General features: G+C 40.1%; 2 protein-coding genes across 4 annotated transcripts in view; one reads left to right on the forward strand and one right to left on the reverse strand.

The window, feature by feature from the left end:
* The window catches only part of RHOBTB3 (Rho related BTB domain containing 3), a 32874-nt gene extending 29201 nt beyond the window's left edge, over window positions 1-3673 (reverse strand). For both annotated transcript variants that reach the window (XM_035100128.3, XM_088652930.1), the window contains exons 1-2: window positions 3377-3673; window positions 2933-3158 (exon numbers count right to left, since the gene is read on the reverse strand). In XM_035100128.3, the coding sequence (XP_034956019.1) occupies window positions 2933-3158; window positions 3377-3378 (228 nt within the window). In that variant the 5' untranslated portion in view covers window positions 3379-3673. The remainder of the gene's footprint in view (window positions 1-2932; window positions 3159-3376) is intronic.
* A 908-nt stretch (window positions 3674-4581) lies between these two features.
* Window positions 4582-15877, forward strand: LOC118076851 (carnitine O-palmitoyltransferase 2, mitochondrial-like). 2 transcript variants are annotated; one of them, XM_035099989.3, is made up of 5 exons: window positions 4582-6428; window positions 8582-8662; window positions 11040-11146; window positions 12587-13885; window positions 15304-15877. In XM_035099989.3, the coding sequence occupies exons 1-5, from the start codon at window positions 6013-6015 to the stop codon at window positions 15630-15632; spliced, it is 2232 nt and encodes a 743-aa protein (XP_034955880.2). In that variant the 5' UTR covers window positions 4582-6012; the 3' UTR covers window positions 15633-15877. The 2 variants fall into 2 exon arrangements, with proteins under 2 accessions (XP_034955880.2, XP_088509055.1); XM_088652929.1 differs by lacking the exon at window positions 8582-8662.
* Window positions 15878-19757: the final 3880 nt, after the last annotated feature.

Genomic DNA, 19757 nt, shown 5'->3' on the forward strand with positions numbered 1-19757 from the left:
CTGGGTGGAAGAGGGAGAGAAATAGTGTTCCCTGGAAAAGGGCATGAGTAACTTACTGAACACTAAACAGGCACAATTCACGCTACAATGGTTTGTTACAGGTCTCACCTGTTTGCTTTACTTGCAACAAACAAGTTAACAACACGGGAAGTATTTTATATCTAAAAAGTACCTCTTACCCATAGGATCTGGAACTATTGCTACTACTCTTGCACAACAGCAATTATCCTATATGTGCTAATATTTCTACCACCCTGTAGACTGATCAACATGGCAATCTCGAGAGTTGCTGCCTGACTTGTAAATACTGTATCTGGAAAGCTCAGATAAAGTGCTGCAAAAACATTATGTCTGAAGAAAGCTGACACTGCACCTAGGAATTAGTTTATTTCTAGGTAGACATATACAGTATAGGAATGTGGCATTTAATCAAACAATTTGAGATGTGCATAAAATACTAGTTTTCAACACTAATAATAAATAGCAGAAGTAAGCCAACTTGATTGCATTGTGTTCCAGACAGTAAATGCAAGGTCAGATGAATCAATAATGTTGACTGTCAGTTGTCTCTGCATGTTTCCATACACAGACATATGTATGCATATACTGATCATTGCACAGCACAGATTGTGAAAGGGTAAAGATCTTAAATCACTGTTCTGCACATATGATCAGAAAAACTACAAATATGAATGCTTTGTGTGAAGCTGTTCAATTGATTTCATGTTTTTAACTGTGGGTACAGGTCTAGACCATGTTATTCATTCTTGATTTAATAGTTCAGAATGAATTTTTAAACATTGTCCTCAGGATTTGTCATGAGGCAAGAGATACCTTAACATTATTTGTAATTAATCACTTTTTAAATCTGTAAAATCTCCAGAATTCTCTTAAGCGATAGGATCTATAACACAACAAAAGTTCTTCCTAGACAATGTGGTTTTGGGCACATGGTACACATATGCCAGGGATACAGGGGACCCTTTTCATCTACTGCATCAGTTCACGGATTTGAATGTTCCCTAAAATAAAGCTTCATTATTGAGTTACTATGAAAATTCAATTTCTCCCCTACAACAGCAACTATTGCACTGAAGTTGTATGATCATGGTTTCACTACTTAATAATGCTTACAACAACAATGTAATGAAGAGTAGTAACCCAGGTGGCGCTGTGGGTTAAACCACGGAGTCTAGGGCTTGCTGATCAGAAGGTCGGCAGTTCGATTCCCTGCAATGGGGTGAGCTCCCATTGCTCGGTCCCAGCTCCTGCCCACCTAGCAGTTCGAAAGCACATCAAAGTGCAAGTAGATAAATAGGGACCGCTCCGGCGGGAAGGTAAACGGCGTTTCTGTGCGCTGCTCTGCTTTCGCCAGAAGCAGCTTTGTCATGCTGGCCACATGACCCGAAAGCTGTCTGCGGACAAACGCTGGCTCCCTCGGCCTATAGAGCGAGATGAGCGCCGCAACCCCAGAGTCGGACATGACTGGACCTGATGGTCAGGGGCCCCTTTACCTTTAACACAATAGTAACTCTTCATTCTACCAGTGCCACTTTGTACTTTAATTGCCCTGCCATTTAAATTATTTTTTGTTTTCCCTGGTTTCCATATACTGTACTTTCTTCAGACACTGTGCACTTCTGCTATACAACACCTATCCCAATATGTTGAAAATGGCTATGTCTCAGCAACAAGATTACCCCTCTTCTTCCATTCCAAGGAGTTGCAAATATAATGGCACTAAAGAGGGTGGGTATCAAAATTATAACCTGCTTTTTGGAAAAGGTCCAAAGAGTGTGGTCCACATCCAAACAGGGAATAGATTCCTGTTTACAATATACTGTATGTTACATTTTTAGAGTCAACTCCAAAATAACCAACCGTTCAGTCACTCAAAAGATGTTCCTCGATGCATGCCATCTCAAAACATTTAGGAATTTCTAAAGAACCATAGTCTTCAACCATGGCACCCATGTTTAAATTTTAAACTGCATGTGTCTGCCTTTCTTCCCCTTTCTTTCATTCTACTGACATCACCTTGTTCCTATTAAATGCATACACAAACACTCCAAAAATGATGGTGGTGTGCTTTTGGTGCAGCCTAAGTGTGGTTGGGAAGCCATGATTTTTTTTATAGAATATCTGTAAATGAAGATGTTGCATACAAGGAATGAGGGTAGGGAGGGAGATCTCTTTAAGTGAAATGAATGAAATTTACTAACAGAACCGTAAGTTGAACCAATATAATTTACCCAAGGTCTTATGAAAAAGTTATAAATACGATTCCTGATAACTGACCCTATCATTAACTCCAGAAACACTATTAAGAGCCAAATTGGTATATGGTCAACTTATTACAAAAATAAATAACAGAACATGCACACTTTTCAAAACTTTATAATCATGCAACTGTCAATCAAATTCAAAGCTGAAAACCTCATAGAAAATTAGTTGGTTAAACTGCTTTACTGTTCTATTAGTTCCAGCTAAATGTCTGCATGAAAAAACAGTTTTTCAACCCTCCAAGATGTGTTTCTTCTCTGAAACACAACTTCCATATCAGAACAGCAGGTGATAGTCCTCTTTCTTTTGATCTTTTCACGTTTCTTTAAGGAATGAACTTATTCAAATGGCAGTAATTTACAGAAGATAGTATTTTCAGTTCTCTTTTTCTATTAAGCTATACTGTATTCTAATAACCTTATACTGGTTTAGAAGTTGACCAAACTAAGGCAGCAATCCTAACTCCACTTACCTGGGAGTAAGCCCCACTGAATTCAATAGGACTTACTTCAGGGGACAAGATTAGGATTGCACTGAAAAGCTACAATATTAGCATAATTACAAGGAAGTAAACCCCTTGGAACTCAATGGGACCTCTGAGTAAATACATTTAAGATGGCTCTGTTAACTTCATATTACAGTATCTTACCCAGAGAGGACAGTCATGTACCACCAATCTGACATTTCCAAACACACAGGCTTGATATTCGGTGAATGCAGGATTTCTAACATAGTTGGCAGAGTTTAACAACAAGCTGCTGTCAGTCTCTGAAACCAGAGCACTTCTCCCAAGATAGGTCCAAATCAGACTCCTCTGCTGATCATCCTCGGAAAAGCCACCTCTTTCATTTCCAAAAGCTACAACGTGAACGGACCTACAAATAAACAATGTTTTTAATCTGCTGGTATCAAACATCTATTATGACGAAATGAAGAGAATGTGGGAAGGGGAGAAGAGGGGGGGGAAGCAAATGATGTTTTTCAAGTGACAAGAAGAATCATTATTATTTTCTCAAGGCACACGGTTTTTTTGTGTTTTTGTTTTTGCCAGAGACAGGAAACACTCAAGGAATAAATAACACAACCCACGTACATGATCTTAAATCCAAAAGCAGGAGAGCAAGGTGACTATGGATCCTGCAAAAGCTGCTTGCATTATAAATCCAAAGCCTCTTGGGTTTATTCTTTCTCCATTTCCTGAGGTTGTTTCATTCACCCCGTCGACGGCCGTGGGGTGCTTCCGCCACCGTCCTCCTCCTATTCAGCAATCCCTTCTCTGCAAGTCGAAAATGAGCGTTAGCTCTCTGTGACAACAGCTCGCTGCTGCCGAAGGTGAAACCGGCACGTAAACTCAGCAGCTCCCAGCTTCGAGCTCAGCCATTTGCCTCGTGACGTCAGTAAACCCTACCAACAAAGGGTATTAGCACCCGCAAAGGGAAGAGCGGCTCGACATTTCTGCAGAGCCAACATAATACGGTCAGGTCAGCAGAGGGAGAGAGAAAAACAAAGTGTGGCGTTGGGAACAGCAGCATCTCACCGAACGGAACGAGCCTACGTGGTACATTGCTGTTGCTGCTACTAGCGGGAAAGAGATCCATAAATACATGAGCTCACTGGCAGCCAATCCACTTCCAGTCATTCCCAAATGCGGGAAGGTGGCCAGCCCGAGCTGGGGCAGAGGCGTCAACACTCAAGAAAGAAATGCCCTCAGTTTAAAACATTTGCTTTCAGACCTTTCACTGGCACAACAGAGCCGTTGTTTTGAAAAAAAAAAGGCGTTTCAGATGCAGCATCATGCTTTGTTATTAATAGGAAGGTTGAATTGCATCTTATATTTGATTGTAAATATATATGATTTTTTAAAAGATGTGGTCTCTAAATAAAGTATATTTTGTTCAGTAAGAATTTGTTCACTATGTCTGTTACCGTTTAAAAAGAGAAATACTGTAGGTGTTTTATGAGGCTCTTAATTTAAAAAAAAAACCTGCTCCTAGCAAAGCTACTGCAAATCAATTTTGCTATACTGTATAAAAAAATTCTTAACAGTAATAATATTAACTTAAGTTGCAGACCCATTGAAATCAATGGACTTTAACTTAGATGGATGCAACAATATGGGCTGTCCCCAATGTGTTATACTCAAGAGTAGATCCATTATAAGTAATTGACATAGCTTAGGCATTAGTTTAAATGGGTTAACTCTGAGCAGAACTTAGTTGGATACCACAGTATGTATACCAAATATGGGGGGGGGAGTAAAAGCAACGAAGAGCACTTCAGACAAGGTTGGTCTGGTTCCTGTAGCACATATTTATTACAAGGACTAAACAGAAATCTTAATTTTATTTACAGTAAAACATTTTGGCTTCCACCTTCATCAGTCGCTCTGATAAAAATGATGCTGTTCCACAGGTGGTAGTTAAGATACCTTTGAGGATGCTCAGAAAGCCTTCGTTCCATCAAGGGTGCTGGTACCACCCACTAGGCTGAGGTCATGTGGTGTTAATGTGTCCAGCATGTACAGCCAGAAGTTCTCCCTTTTTTGCTAACACTGCTGGATCTGTTGGCATATGTCTAGAATTACTATTGCTAATTCCGACAGGCCGCGTTTCTCAGAAGTGTTTGGCAAACGCTTTGTAGTTTCTAAAACTGTGCGCCTAGCTTGTAGCTTTACCTATATATAGTGGATACACATGAGAGGAGCCTTCCTGTTTGCTTTGTTTTTAATCCTTAATAAATGCAGCAAAGGCAGGAGGCGTTGAAATACCGGTACTACTTCTGGGTTGTGCAATGTGTTGCTTTCCAAAATAAAATATGCAATTAATTCCTATAAAAACATACAGGCTGCAGACACGGACGTAGCCAGGATTTTTGTTGGGGGAGGGCAGGCTTTTGTTGGGGGGGGGAAGAATCTCAGTTAGTTAAGTTTTTTTCTTGATGGGGGGGGGACTCCCACCCTGCCCACCCCCTTTGGATACACCCATGAGTCTTCTCTTTGAGGCTGCAAGTGTATTTACACATTAAAAAATACGAGTGACCTTATTTATACAGTATTGTGGAACTATCCTCAGCATGCTTCATTAGGCTGATTGCAGAAAGAGGGGGGGCGGGTGTTCGATACTGTTTTTTTGTGTTGAATATATGCTATATGGTAATTTATCGACCTAATAATAGGTATCTAAAGCCATTTGCACATAACAAAATATGTATTTTATCAAAGCAATTGTTGAACTGAAATACAATTAAAAAGAAGTATATTAATAGTGAAATGTAGTTGTTTAGTCGTTTAGTCGTGTTCGACTCTTCGTGACCCCATGGACCAGAGCATGCCAGGCACTCCTGTCTTTGTGAAATACAACCCTATATATAGAAATGAGCAAACCAATGATATTTTAGGGAGAAGGCTAGCAGGCGGGGCCCATTACTTACATCATAGGAGCCTACACAACACAAAACACTGTTGCTGTATGTAGGTTTTATTTGTTTTTTATATTATATTTTGGAAATGTACATCCAGTGTTCTTTTTCCAATAATTTGGGGGGGGGGGGCTCAAGAGAGTGGGGCCCTAATCTAGCTTATACTTAAATCCGGCACTGCATGGTAAAACGGGTGACGTAGGAACAGTCATACACCGACCAAGGTGGAATAAAATATGAGGCGGGGGAGAAGCTCCACCCACCCCCGGCCAGAAGAAGAAGAGGAAGAAAAGAGCACGAGACGAGGGGGCCATGAGGGGAGACTCAAAGAACAAGGCCGCCTCAGCGCTCGCCCGCGCCGCCTCTGCAGAAGCGCAACGGCCTCTCGCGCTCCCTCGCGTTGCCCTGGTTACTGCCCGAGCGGGCACCCCGCTTCCCCACCCGCCGCGGCCGTTTGCCGCCATTCTAAGAAGCGCGTGCCGGCGAGGATCGGTTTGGCGCCCGCTCTGCTCCTCCGCCCGCTCCCCCTCCCCTCCTTCTCAACGTGACATGCACCGAGCGAGGCCCCGGTGGGGCGCCGCGGCCCTGTGGAGCAGCGCGGCCAGGAGCCGCCGCTACTGGAAGACCGTGGGGCAGCTGGAAGGCATCGTGTCGGAGCAGGACACGGACCATCACTTCGTGCACCGGAGCACCATTCCTACCATGCACTTCCAGCCCAGCTTGCCCAGGTTCCCCCGCGTCGCCGTTGCTCCAGACTTGCAGGGAGTGGGGAGGGTGTGTGAGGTAGAAAGCGGAGCCGAGGAGGAGGAAGAAGAAGACGAAGAAGCGGGAAGGCGAGCAGGCCCCTCGTGCCTTCTTCCTCCTTCTGCTCTCCCAAAAAGCCACTCGTTCCAGTTCCCAAGGGGGGGGGTTAATATACAGGTGAAACTCGGAAAATTAGAATATCTTCAAAAAGTGCATTTATTTCAGTAATGCAACTTTATTATTATTATTATTATTATTATTATTATTATTATTATTATTATTTATTTTTACAAATGCTTTCTTTCGGAAATTCTACAGTAATAAAACAAATAGTTACAATAATACAAAAATAAACATAAACATCGCTATTACATTTCATTAATTGCATTCCATTTATAATTGACCTGCCTAAGGACAAATAATTACAATTGCAACAAATAAAGGCTTGACATATCTTCCTTTGCAGGTCATGCATCTATCTCATATATTGGTTTCACCTTTTAAGTTGCGTTACTGAAATAAATACACTTTTTGATGATATTCTAATTTTCCGAGTTTCACCTGTATGCACAGTAATTTGCACTTAAGAGCAAACGCAACAAAGCAACCCAAATGAAAGCTGGCCCGCTTGCTGGGCAGAGTGCTTGAGGTTGATCCTACTTGAGTGAGTTCCTCATTCCACCCTGAAGGGCAAAATATAAGTAAGATTTCTTTGACCACGTTGCACTTTTGCATTGTGAGTCGTCTCAGGACCACTTTTAAAAGCTGTCACCTTAAATAATAATGTAGTTACCATCTGCAGAAGCTTATGCTGTGCAGTATATTGGGTTGTAATCCTATGGCCACTTATTTTAGGGTAAGTTGGTTGAGCTTTGTGGAAGTAAATTTTCCGGTAAACAGATAGGATCACGCTCTTAGGCGCCAAGGCACCACAATACTTTTTGTGCATGCCAGCTTAACACTAGGATCCATTGTGGGTACACCAGGCAGAGATGAAGCACTGATAAGGGGCATTAGCAAAGCCCAGAGCTTTCCAAGCTTTTCATGTTGGTGACACGCTTTTTAGGCGTGCATCATTTTTTGACACTGTAATTCAGTTTTATTAGCAAACCGGAGGTCAAACTAGCCTCTTTCCATCTCCTGGAGGACTGCAGGGAGCATTCGCACGACACACAAACTGCAGCAGCCGATGCGCTCATGCATGTCCTGGGCAGAAGAAGGACCTGAGAAGGATTCCTTCATTGATTTTTTAATAAATAATATTTATTGACATTGTGTGCACATCTGTCCACCTAACATTTGTTCTATTAAAACTAATTTCATATTAGTTTACTTGCTAAACCTAAACATTAAGACTAATTACGCCTTAATATGTCTAGTTTACTGGAGTAGTTGCACCCTGTTCAATGGCTGCTCACAATCCGTAAATGGATGTAGTGCACATGTGGAAAGTGTGCAGCATTTAATAACTCTTTAACCATCCTGATTATGCTGCAGGATTGTAGGAAGCATTAAGCTGCTTGAAATAAGATGTTTTTTTGTAGGAGACAAGTGTTTCAGCGCTTCTGATCCTCACAGGACAAAATTTTGTTGTGTATCTGTGCATGTGTCTGTGAGCATGGGGATAGCTCATACTGGTCCTCACCTGCTGACATTGCAGATATAAATCAGTATGAGTGAGGCACTGCTGGTTTGCTACTGTAGGGGGTCCCAGATATGTGAATGATTTTGCTTCCTCTGATTTTCATTGTGCATTATATCCTTTAAGTCTTAGAAGGCATAAAAATTAAGTGTGAATGTATCAGTGTGGAAACAGAACTAGTAATCTTTCCACTCTTACTGTTTTTAACATTTGTAGAGAAGAGGCTCGGGTGTCTTCATCATTTAAATTGTCTTTAATTTTTTAAAATAATACTTGTGGCAAGTAAGAATCACCTCTGGGTGATCAGGCAACAAAGGCTTTGCAAATTAAAAGAGTATTCTCCCCCACTCCAGGTAATCTATAAATTACGTGTCTATGTGCCATAAATTATTAATTTAAATATGAATGAACAGGTGGGCTGGTACATTGAAGGGGAGGTAGTAATCTCTGAGGATTTATGTGCCGGATCTATAATTTGTCAATATCCATTTGTAGATTGCCTATTCCAAAACTGGAGGATACTATTAATAGATATTTAGCTGCCCAGAAGCCACTATTGAATGAAGAAGAGTACAGGTACAAGAAATGACACTTGCAATTATTACAATATGTCAGATGTAAACACAAAAATTAACATTTGCTCTCCAGCTCTACCACCAGCAGCTGCTTAAACATCTACTCTCTTGTATGGCTCTGTATGTGTTTTCTATTGGTGCTCCATGCCAATAGGAAGAGCTGTTGTATGCTTGGCATACTGATTGTCCCAGGTTCAATCTTCAGCATCTTGTCTGAAACCCTGCAGAGATGCTACTAGTTAGTGTAGAAATAAGACAAAGGCTGTGTACACACTAACCCATTTGTATCACAAAAACGTAACCTTTCTTGATCAAGAATTGTTAATGCCTGTCCTCAACATGCTGCTTTCAGTCTTGATGCGCTGCTTATCTCCCGCTTGGACTACTGCGATGCCTCTACGTGGGGCTAGCTTTGAAGGTGACTCGGAAACTGCAATTTGTAATCCAGAATGCGGCAGCTAGAATGGTGATTGGGAGTAGCTGCTGAGACCACATGACCCTGTCCTGAAAAAGCTACATTGGCTCCCAGTACATTTCCGAGCACAATTCAAAGGGCTGGTGCTGACCTTTAAAGCCCTAAACGGCCTCAGCCCTGTATACTGCCCTTCTGGCGGTCCTCACACTGCGAGAAGTGAGGTTACAGGGAACCAGGCAGAGGGCCTTCTCAGTTGTGGCGCCACCCACCAGATGTTAAGGAGATGAGTAATTACTGTATATAACATTTAGGAAACATCTGAAGGCAGCTATGTATAGGGAAGCTTTTTCAGGTTTAATGTTTTATTGTGTTTTATATATATGCTGGAAGCCGCCTAGAGTGGCTGGGGCAACCCAGTTAGATGGGCAGGTTACAAATTAATAATAATAATGATAATATTGATTCTAGATCCAGCCAGCCACAAGGTTTGGTGTGATTACTTAGTACCCATTTGAAAACCCATGCCTTGTTTAGCTTATCCATGACTTTTCCTCCCTGCGCATGTCCCAGGTGAATGAAGAAGGAAGTGGTGATTGTGATCTTGATATAGGCCCACCCACAAAAATATTGAGCAGTTGTTGATACACACACACATTGCCAGGACCGCCTACATCTTGTTTTTGTCTTTTTTCAAATGGACACATTGTGGGGTAATGCAGAATCAATCTGCAATGAGCTTTTATTTTCAAAATGGAACCAATTTCTCAAGAAGCACTTTTCAGGGGGCCCCAAAATAAAAAAATATTAAATAGATCTAGATTGTGTGTGGAATATGTAGGGGGGAAAACAATAACTACACAGTCTCCAGTGGTTCTTCACTAAACTGTTGTGTATACACAGCCTGAGCCAACTGGACGTATTCTCTGACTCAATGTAAAATAGCTTCTTATATTTACTGGTAACTCCTTCCCAGAACAAATGTATGGTGCCGCTTCCCGCTCCTCAGAAACCACAATTTCTGTGAAACCTTTGACTTAAAAGCACAGTTTTCATCCCTAGCTGAAGGAAAACAATCTAAGATGCAATCCTTTGCACACTTACTTGGGACATGTATGTTGATGGTGCTGTTTCACTAATAATTAGGGGTCCAGCCCTTGTTTTTGGTTGGCAGTGCACTTCCTCTCCCCCTTCCCCCAAATTCTTTGGTGTGTTCAGATTATGCAAGGGAGTTTCCTGCTCAGCTTTGGAGAATCAGAAGTGGCACAGGACACTAGGGAAGGACTTCTGCTTCTTCTGCCTTCTTTTGCTGAAGGAACTAGGGAGAGGGGTTCTGGTGTCACTTCATACTGGGTTTGAGAGGTGGCAGAAACAGCCCAAGTCATTTTGCTGCTTCTGCTTCTCTAAAACCTAGCTGTTAAGGCCCCTGATAAGAGAGACCAGTCCCACCTCAGGTTCTTTCCACATGCACTGTGGAAGACTCTTCTGAGTTCTATGGAATTTGTAGACACCATAGGGGACCTGGAATTTGTGTTGAATAATCCAGGTCAATGATTCATGCAGCAAGATCAGGAAGATTTGTCAAAGCAAACTCTCTTTATGGACTCCTAAACAGAATTCATATAAACATTTACTCCCTCAAAAACTCCAAGCCTGGAATTACAACAATTTCTATTTACAATATTAGTTAGCCTTGATTTTGATTAAGGAGCACACCTAACCTGACTCTTTTCAGAGTCATATTTACTTCATCCATTAATTTCCTGTGATGTTTATTTAATGTGTGATTTGTTGAAACACTGCTCCTGCACAACCCACATTAATGTCAAGGTGTGTAAGGATGGCACTATATATTGTATATATGTATTACATAAAAGGGAACCATATTAACTAAATATTAAAATTTATTATAATAAATGCTGTTAAAATCCAGTGCTAAGATGAGTTACACTTTTTCAATTTCTAGAAATACTGAAAAAATTGCTAGAAAGTTTGAAGCTGGAGAAGGGAGGTTACTACATCGTGATCTTCTGGAACATGATAGACTTAATAAGCATACAAGTTATATAGCAGGTTGGTTTTTAATTTTCTTGCAATTAAAAAAAATACCCATGAACTTTCTTACTATTATTGATGTTTATTCCAGAGATAGTTTAGGAATTATTTTTCACCATCCATGCTCTCTCATTATGTGCTGATTGTTTTTCCCACCAGATTATATATTTGTGATGAAGTAGTCATTTAAGAATTCCACTTCATGTGGAGACTGCAGTTGAATGCTGTATCCCAAAACCTAAAAAGTTGATTGCACAATGGCTAGTTCACTCATGATATCTAGGTGAATAACAGAATTGTCACATGATCACTTTTCATTTTCAAATTGCAGACAAAACATAATCCAAGCAGAAAAAGCACTCAAAATGGTCAGCTGAATAATCTCTGTGCCTCTGCTGAAACTTTCTGTCTGGTAGACTATTTACACATTATTCTGTATCTTTTAGTCCTCAGAAGCATGACCAGTCTTCACTTCTATTACTCTCTACAAAAAAATATTAATTATTATCTTCAGTGTTTTTCAAAGTTCTTAAATCACTGGTTTTGTTTCAAGTTTTGGAACAGTCAAGTCTGTGTGTTGCATATTCCCCAGATAATATCCTTATTTAGTATTCATTAGCTTAATGAATGCACATATTCTGTTAGTATTAGGTGAATAAATATTGACCAATATAAGAAGAGCTTATTGGATCAGACCAAAAGCCGGTATAGTTGAGCACTCTTTTGCTGTTGACTAAGTAAATCTCTATGGGAATCCCATAAGCAGGACATAAGCACTATAGCACTCTCCCACTTATGATTCCCAGCAACTAGCATTTAGAGGCATACTTCCTCTGATATTGGAGGTAATATATAGCCATCATTGATAGGTTTATCCTCCATAAATTCATCTAATCCCCCTGTAGAGCTGATTAAGTTGTCAGCCATCACTACATTACATGGTAACAAAATTCCATAGTTTACCAATACCCTGCATGAAATACGTTATTTCTGTTTCTCTGTCCTGAATCTCCCTAAAATTCAGCTTCAACTGATTACTCTGGGGTATTGAATTTTTCAACAGCACACATACTTTTGTACATGTCTATTATTTCCCTTATGCCTGCTTTTTTTCTAAGCAAAAAAAAAAACATAAACAAAAATCTTCTGCCTAGGGAAGTTGCTCCAGCCCCTTGATCATTTTGTGAATTGCACATATTCCAGCTCTCTAATATCCTTTTTGAGAGGTGTGTGTGTGTGTGTGTGTGTGTGTGTGTGTGTGTGTGTGTGTGTCACCAAAATTGTTCTTATTTGGGTAAGATTTCGACTTTCTTAAGGTAGACTTTTTTCTTTAATGGCACACGTGACTGTGATTGTTATCCACACTGGTGACCTCTTGGATTTGGTTGTACAACTATCTTTGATATATCAAAGAGCCAAATGTGCATTTTTTTAACTGGATTGTTTTTGTTTTTATAGGTCCCTGGTTTGATATGTATCTTTCTGCAAGAGATCCAGTTGTTTTAAACTACAACCCTTTCATTACTTTAAATCCTGATCCAAAACCAGAATACAACAAGCAAATAGTGAGAGCAACAAATCTGGTTGTATCATCGTTAAAATTTCTTAACAGCCTGAAGAATAACTATTTGCGGCCAGATATATATTATGTCAATCGCAAATGGGGTCAGAGTAAAGTATTCAAACATTTTATCCGTATTCTTCCACCTAGTATATCCTGGTATGGAGCGTATTTGGTGAATGCATATCCTTTAGACATGTCACAATATAAGTCACTCTTCAACAGCACTAGAATTCCTAATTTAAGTAAAGATGTATTGTTCACAAGTGAATTTGCAAGACATTTGTTGGTGATGAGAAATGGACATCTCTATGTTTTTGAAGTATTGGATGCTTTTGGTAACATTCTACACCCATCTGAAATCCTGGCTCATTTAACACAAATAATACATGATGCCGATCGTTTGCCTCCGTTTGAACTTTGCTACCTGACAACTGAAGATAGAAATACCTGGGCAACACTAAGACAGGAACTTGTTCAAAAAGGTAACGAAGAAAACCTCAAGAAACTTGACAGTGCTGTATTTTGTCTTTGCTTAGATAGAGCTTCCCCCAAAAATGAAGTTGAACTCACTCATTGTTTTCTTCATGGATATGGTTTCAATCGCTGGTTTGACAAATCTTTTAGTCTGATTGTCACTAGTGATGGTACCGCAGGAATAAATTTTGAACACTCTTGGGGAGATGGAATTGCAATTCTGCGTTTTGTTAATGAAGTCTATAGAGACAGCACAGAGCACCCGGCTCTTGTACCACAAGCCAGTCCAGCTCTATTTGTTACATCATGTGACAAGCTTGAATTTAATATGGATCACACAATAAAATCTGCTATAAGTGCTGCACTTCAGAAATTTGATAAAAAAAGGGGAATGCTCTGTGTTAGAACACTTAAGTATAAAAAGTTTGGAAAACAATATTTAATAAATCAAAATTTGAGCCCTGATGCTGTGTTTCAGCTTGCATGTCAGATGGCTGTCTATCACCAGTATGGAAAACTTCTTCCTTCTTACGAAGCATGTAGTACTGCAGCTTTTAAGCACGGTCGCACTGAAACAATTCGACCAACATCTGTGTACACAAAAAAATGTACAGCTGCATTTATTGATCAACGAGGGAAGCATAGCGCTGAAGAAATAAGAAACATGATTGATGAATGTTCGAAGTATCATAAACGCTTGCAGCTGGAAGCTACATTAGGTTAGGCCTTTTCAACATTTTCTCATACTATTGGGTTTCTGTTGTTTGACTTGTCTTACAGAAAGGGTAATGTTTCCTAGGAGTTTTCACATGGAGATACATTCATTCTGGCTTTTCTTCATTTAACTAAAGACCTTGCTGAGAGATACAGAATGCAGTAATATTTTTCATACTTTATTTCATTTATATATCCATCCCCCTTCCTCTGAGGAGCTCAAGGCATTATCTGTCATTCTCCAATGCCCATTTTATCCTCACAACAACCCTGTGAGGTAAGTTAGGCTGACAGATTGACAGCACAATCCTATCCATGTCTGCTCAAGATTAAATAAAATAAATACTCTATGAAACAGGAATGTTCTAAAATTCGGCATACTGTATTTCTTAACAGTCATAGACATTCAGATGCCATGCTAAATAGTGTCTTAGGATGGCATTTATGTGCCTACCTTCCTTCCAGGTTTACATGCTTTCCCCTCCTATTTCCTCCTGTAGCCTGGAGGACCTTAGAAGCCTTAAATTTGCCTTTTTGCATCTAAACCACAGACCATAGTTTACCATTAAATGTACCAACTTGAAAACATATGGTAGATTATGAAGCTGGTTTGTTGAGACTAATTAGTGCTAAACCACACAATGAAAAGTTGTATCTAAGAGAAAACAATGAACGCTTTTAAATTCCTCCGCTCAGTTGTGGGAGAATTACAGAACTGTAGAGTTGAAAGGGACCCTGAGGGTTATTTAGTCCAACCCCCTGCAATGAAGGACTATGCAGCTGTCCCATACGGGGATCATACCTGCAACCTTGGCTTTATCAGCACCACGCTCTTAACCAACTGAAAGGAGATATAGACAGAAGATCAGGAGGAAGGTAGGCACATGCAGGTCATGCTAAACCAAATGTGGCCATACACCCCCTAGTAAGATGAAATATGGTTATGCTTAGTGGGGAGACATTTCAGTGTATCGTTGGGGATACTCATGGGTGTCTAGCTGTCTGGCATCATTAGACAAAGTTGCAGGTCATTCCAGGATAACAGGAAAATATAAAAATTAGGAACGGCATCAAGTCAATGATAGAAGAAGCCGCTTAAAGCTATTTAAAAGCTATCACTTAATGGAGGTGTTTTCACAAAACAATGCATAAATAGTGTTTTCTATTTCATATAACTAGAATGGAAAAGTTTATTTACTAAGTATATAATCAGAATGTTCTAGCTCACTTTCTGTACATTAGGTTGTATCCAGAGCAGACCTAATGAAATTAGTGAACTTAGCTAACTTTCCTTTTCACCTGAGCTTTTGGTCATTCATGTGTGGGTTTCAAGTATTTGTGGCCTCTTTTAGTAGGCAGGATCTGTAAGCCCTGTTGTTGTTTTAATACTTACTCTATGTATTTGCCCTTTTTTTAAATCCAGGCCAAGGATTTGATCGCCATTTATTTGCCTTGAAGTACCTCGTCCAGCGCAGAGGTGGACGTATGCCTGATATTTATAATGACCCAGCCTACAAAAACATAAACCATGTTATAATTTCAACTAGTACATTAGGCAGTGAAGCAATTAATCATGGTGCGTTTGGACCAGTTGTGCCAGATGGTTTCGGAGTTGGATATAACATGTTTGATGATTGGGTAGGAAGTATTACAACTAGCTATTTAGAAAAAGACTTAGAAGAACTTATGAGATACATCGAATATACATTGAATGATATATATGATGTCTTAGAAGGAAGAAGACTTAAATAGTATCAAATTTTCTATTATATGGAGCTAGCAAAATAATGATGCAAAATTAAATACAGTATTTAAATATTGTACAGAGGACTGAAATGCAACAGAGAAAATAAACACTCTAGAAAGCAAAAATTTCAGACAAAGGTTAAAGTAGTTCTATGTCAATGTCAGTATACTAATATTGTAATTTCTTGTTCTTACTGTATATTATTGTTACTACTATTAATGATTTTATAGTAAACATTTTTTATGCAATATTTTTTCATTGATTTTATTCACTGCTGCTCATCTAGGGAAATCATATTATGCTGAAGAGTATATCAATTTTGTAATCCCAAACACTGCAAAACCAAGCAGTATATATGCTGGTGTTTATATGTGTCACCCAGTCAGCCAGCTCTCAAAATGCTTCCTTCCCTCCCATTCTCAAGTGGGAAACTATGTACTGTATATACATTTTAGCATGCAGAGTCTGCACTGCATGATATTATAATTTCAAGGAACTTTCCCTGTTTTATATGCATGCACATCAACATAGGAGCAAGGGGCAGATCTGAGTAGCTCTGCCCCTGATGTCCCCTGCTCCTTCACCCAGACTCTATAAGTCAGCATGACTATCTGAATGGAGGGGAAATGCGGGGAGGAGTCTTCTGGGGTCTTCTGGGGAGGAGTGATGGCAGACTATTTGATTGCTGACACTCATCGGCAGAGATAGTTATGTGGTGATTAAAGGTAATCAAGGTATAAATCTTGGTTACCAAACTCCCTGAATGGAGGGAAACTTCACAAGTATGTGCAGGTTGTGTGTGTACAGTTTGTTATACCACATCCGTTAGAAAAGGATATAAAAATCCTCCCACATTTCTCTCTCAGTAAACCTAATCCTATTATAACAGTCATAGTAATTTGCATGAATTCCCTTTTAAAAGAACTGGGACAGGAGTTTAGGGATGATTCCTGGAGAAGCATGGGTGGTGAGGAGGGGCTCCAACAGAAAACTAGTTGTAGCTGTTGATTAATCAAATCACTCTGTTAAGTCTTATTACTCCTAGAGGATTCCATTTATACTTAATATTTCTTCACTAAAAGCCATGTTACTGACTTACAAAGAAGAAAGATAGCCAGTGCAAAAATGGAGTCAAAAAACACTTAAGTAAAAGCAATGTGGTGTCTGCGAGGCTCATTTTATAAAAAGTAGCTTTCAGTGAAATACGGTCACCCAGTACACGTGATAAAGCTTACAAATCCTAAAAGCTACTGAATAGTTTGCAGAGACAGAAAAGGAACACACACTAAAAGCAATTGATTAATCTGTTTACAGAGAAAACTAGCCAGTTTAAAGTGCACAGGTCACAAGTTAGAACCGTTAAGAAAGTAAACAATTAACGACATAACTTACTGAGCAGTCAAAATAAACAGACCAATACACAATGGGATATTTTCCTCCTTTGCATCAATGGAGATTTCTGCCAAACATGGAAAGCAATTGAAAAGAATATCCAGATTTCTGACATGAAATACAGTATGCATGTTTAGTTCTTTAAGTAATCCCACTGACATGCAGGCCAAGACCTAACCTAGATGTATACTTCGGATACTGGTGAAGTGTGGTGAATCCTGAATTTCATCCAGTAAGAAATTGAAAAGGGGTAGTAATCAATTGTTGGGGATAAATTGGGCTTTGTCAGAGACAGCAGCCACTGCAGAGATTCAGTATTGGACCCTCAGAGAAAGTTATATATAGTATGTAATTTTGGACTCAGTCTGGTACTACTTAGCCCCGCCCCATCCCGCCCCCGCCCCATATCAGGCTTTGAAATTAGTGTGAGAACATTTTAACCAGTGGATTTCTCTTGCAGCATTGATGGCATTCGTTTTAGCGGTTAACACACAGCAGCAGCCTCTGCATTCAGAATCTACTTAAGTTTCCAAACCATCGGGCAGCCCATGTATTGTAGTTCATCAAGAGGTGATGAGGGCATGCATGACTGTGGCAAGACCTTGTTTCTGTGGGACAGATTACCTGCATACAGTAATTCAGGAGTACCCAGTGTTGCTCAGACACAGACCACTTAGTCCAAAATTGGAGTTATGGGTATGATGTGAGGACCTTTTAAAGTAGCATCCTCACTACTGCCTCTTTCGTACTAGCTGGAACAGTTTCTCCCAGAGAAGTATTGGTTAGATACAACAGGGATGGGGAATCTCTAGTCCAGCGGCTGAATCTGGGTCCCTTGGTCTCTACCCAGCAGTCAGAACTCTCCCCAGCCACACACCCTCTCCCTAGACTGCAGTCCTCACCAAGCCTGACCCTGTACCTTTTCCAGGTACATTTACCTGTTTGGAATGTGTCCTTGGGCTGTGATGTTGACACCTATTGCTTGCCTGCGTTACACAACCAACAGGTATGTTTAGGCATGGTCGAGCAGAGACTGCTAGGTGAACAGAACTGGGTATCCTGCCCACATCCTTGGATGTAAATAATTGAAAACGAGCCAATAAAATCTGATTAGAGGACTTAGATGGCTCTGCTGTTGACGCGGAGATAATGGTGGTATCAAGGCTGGAACAAATGCAAGGGTTTTTATCTGCAGAAACTGCAAGGAGCTACAGAAGATTCCGGCCCTTGTAAAGAAAGGAGGGGGAGAATGTAAAAACTCTTTAATCATGTGGGAAAGCTGTTTAATATTGTTGTTACAGGAATTCTAAGGTCTCAAATATAGAATAAATGTTGATAATTGCACAAGGTAAACACACATTTTAAAAAAATAAAGGTACCCCTGACCATTAGGTCCAGTCGCAAACTCACACATACGTAAGTATATAAAACACTTGTCCAAAATAAAATTTAAAAAATCCTTCAGTAGCACCTTAAAGACCAACTAAGTTTTTATTTTGGTATGAGCTTTCGTGTGCATGCACACTTCTTCAGATACAGTGAAATAGGAGTCCCCAGGCACTTATGTAGAGAAGGGATGGGGAGGGGGGTGGGGAGGGGAGGGGGGATCACTCAGAAGGGTGGTGGAAGTGGGTGATTGACTGACTGATAGCTGTTGATGACCGAAAACGACTGCAAATGGTTTTGCATGAAAAAGCAAGGGTTGAGATGGCTGAAGATCGCTTATCATGTATAATGAGATAAGAATCCGATATCTCTGTTCAAACCAGGTCCCTCCATGGTTTTGAGCTTGGTGATAAGTTGTAATTCAGCAACTTCTCTTTCCAGTCTATTTCTGAAATTCTTTTGTAGTAAGACAGCTACTTTGAGATCTTGTATAGAATGTCCTGGGAGATTGAAGTGTTCTCCTACTGGTTTTTCTGTCTTCTGGTTCCTGATGTCAGATTTATGTCCATTTATCCTTTGGCGTAGGGTTTGGCCTGTTTGTCCAATATAGAGAGCTGAAGGGCACTGTTGGCATTTGATGGCATACACAATGTTAGAAGATGAGCAATTAAATAGTCCTGAGATGGAATGTTGGGTGTTGTTGGGTGAGGAGTTGTTTAAGATTGGGTGGCTGTCTGTAGGCAATGAAAGGACTCCTCACCCACAATAATACAACCACCAGACAACATGGACACTGGTACCAGAGCCTGCAATAAACCCAGATGCCAACTTTGCTGCCACATACACCCGGACAACATCATTACTGGCCCCAACAACATCCAACAATAAATTGTAATATGAATATACCCAAGGCAGAGTAGGCCACTAAATTTTCTTAAAGTGAAACTTGCACACATTCCATCCAACATTCATTTTAAAACTAAAGGGAGGAGACTTTGGAACTTCTAGTTCATTCTGAAACAGAATTCCAAGAATGTTAGGTTCTGTATAACCCAGAAACAAGAGCACTTTTTTCCACCTTGCTCTTCAGCTTTTATGCTAGTCTATCAAGGACCATAAACTCAAGAAAACATTACTTGTTGTTTCTGTGGTGTAAAAAGAAAGTCATCTTTTTTTGCATTATGTTATTTTGGAATGATCGTATTTGAAAGTCCTGGCGGTTGAGACTACAGTGATTGGAGGCGGGGGGGGGGCTATTTTCTTGTGTACACATGATGTCAGGAGTCAAGGAGGCACTGTGCTTAAGAGGCACATTGTGTTCTCACAAAGGTTTATTGCCTTGGAGGTGGAGA

Source organism: Zootoca vivipara, chromosome 10 (assembly GCF_965207765.1).
Source record: "Zootoca vivipara chromosome 10, rZooViv2.hap1.1, whole genome shotgun sequence".
Taxonomy (NCBI): Eukaryota; Metazoa; Chordata; class Lepidosauria; order Squamata; family Lacertidae; genus Zootoca; species Zootoca vivipara.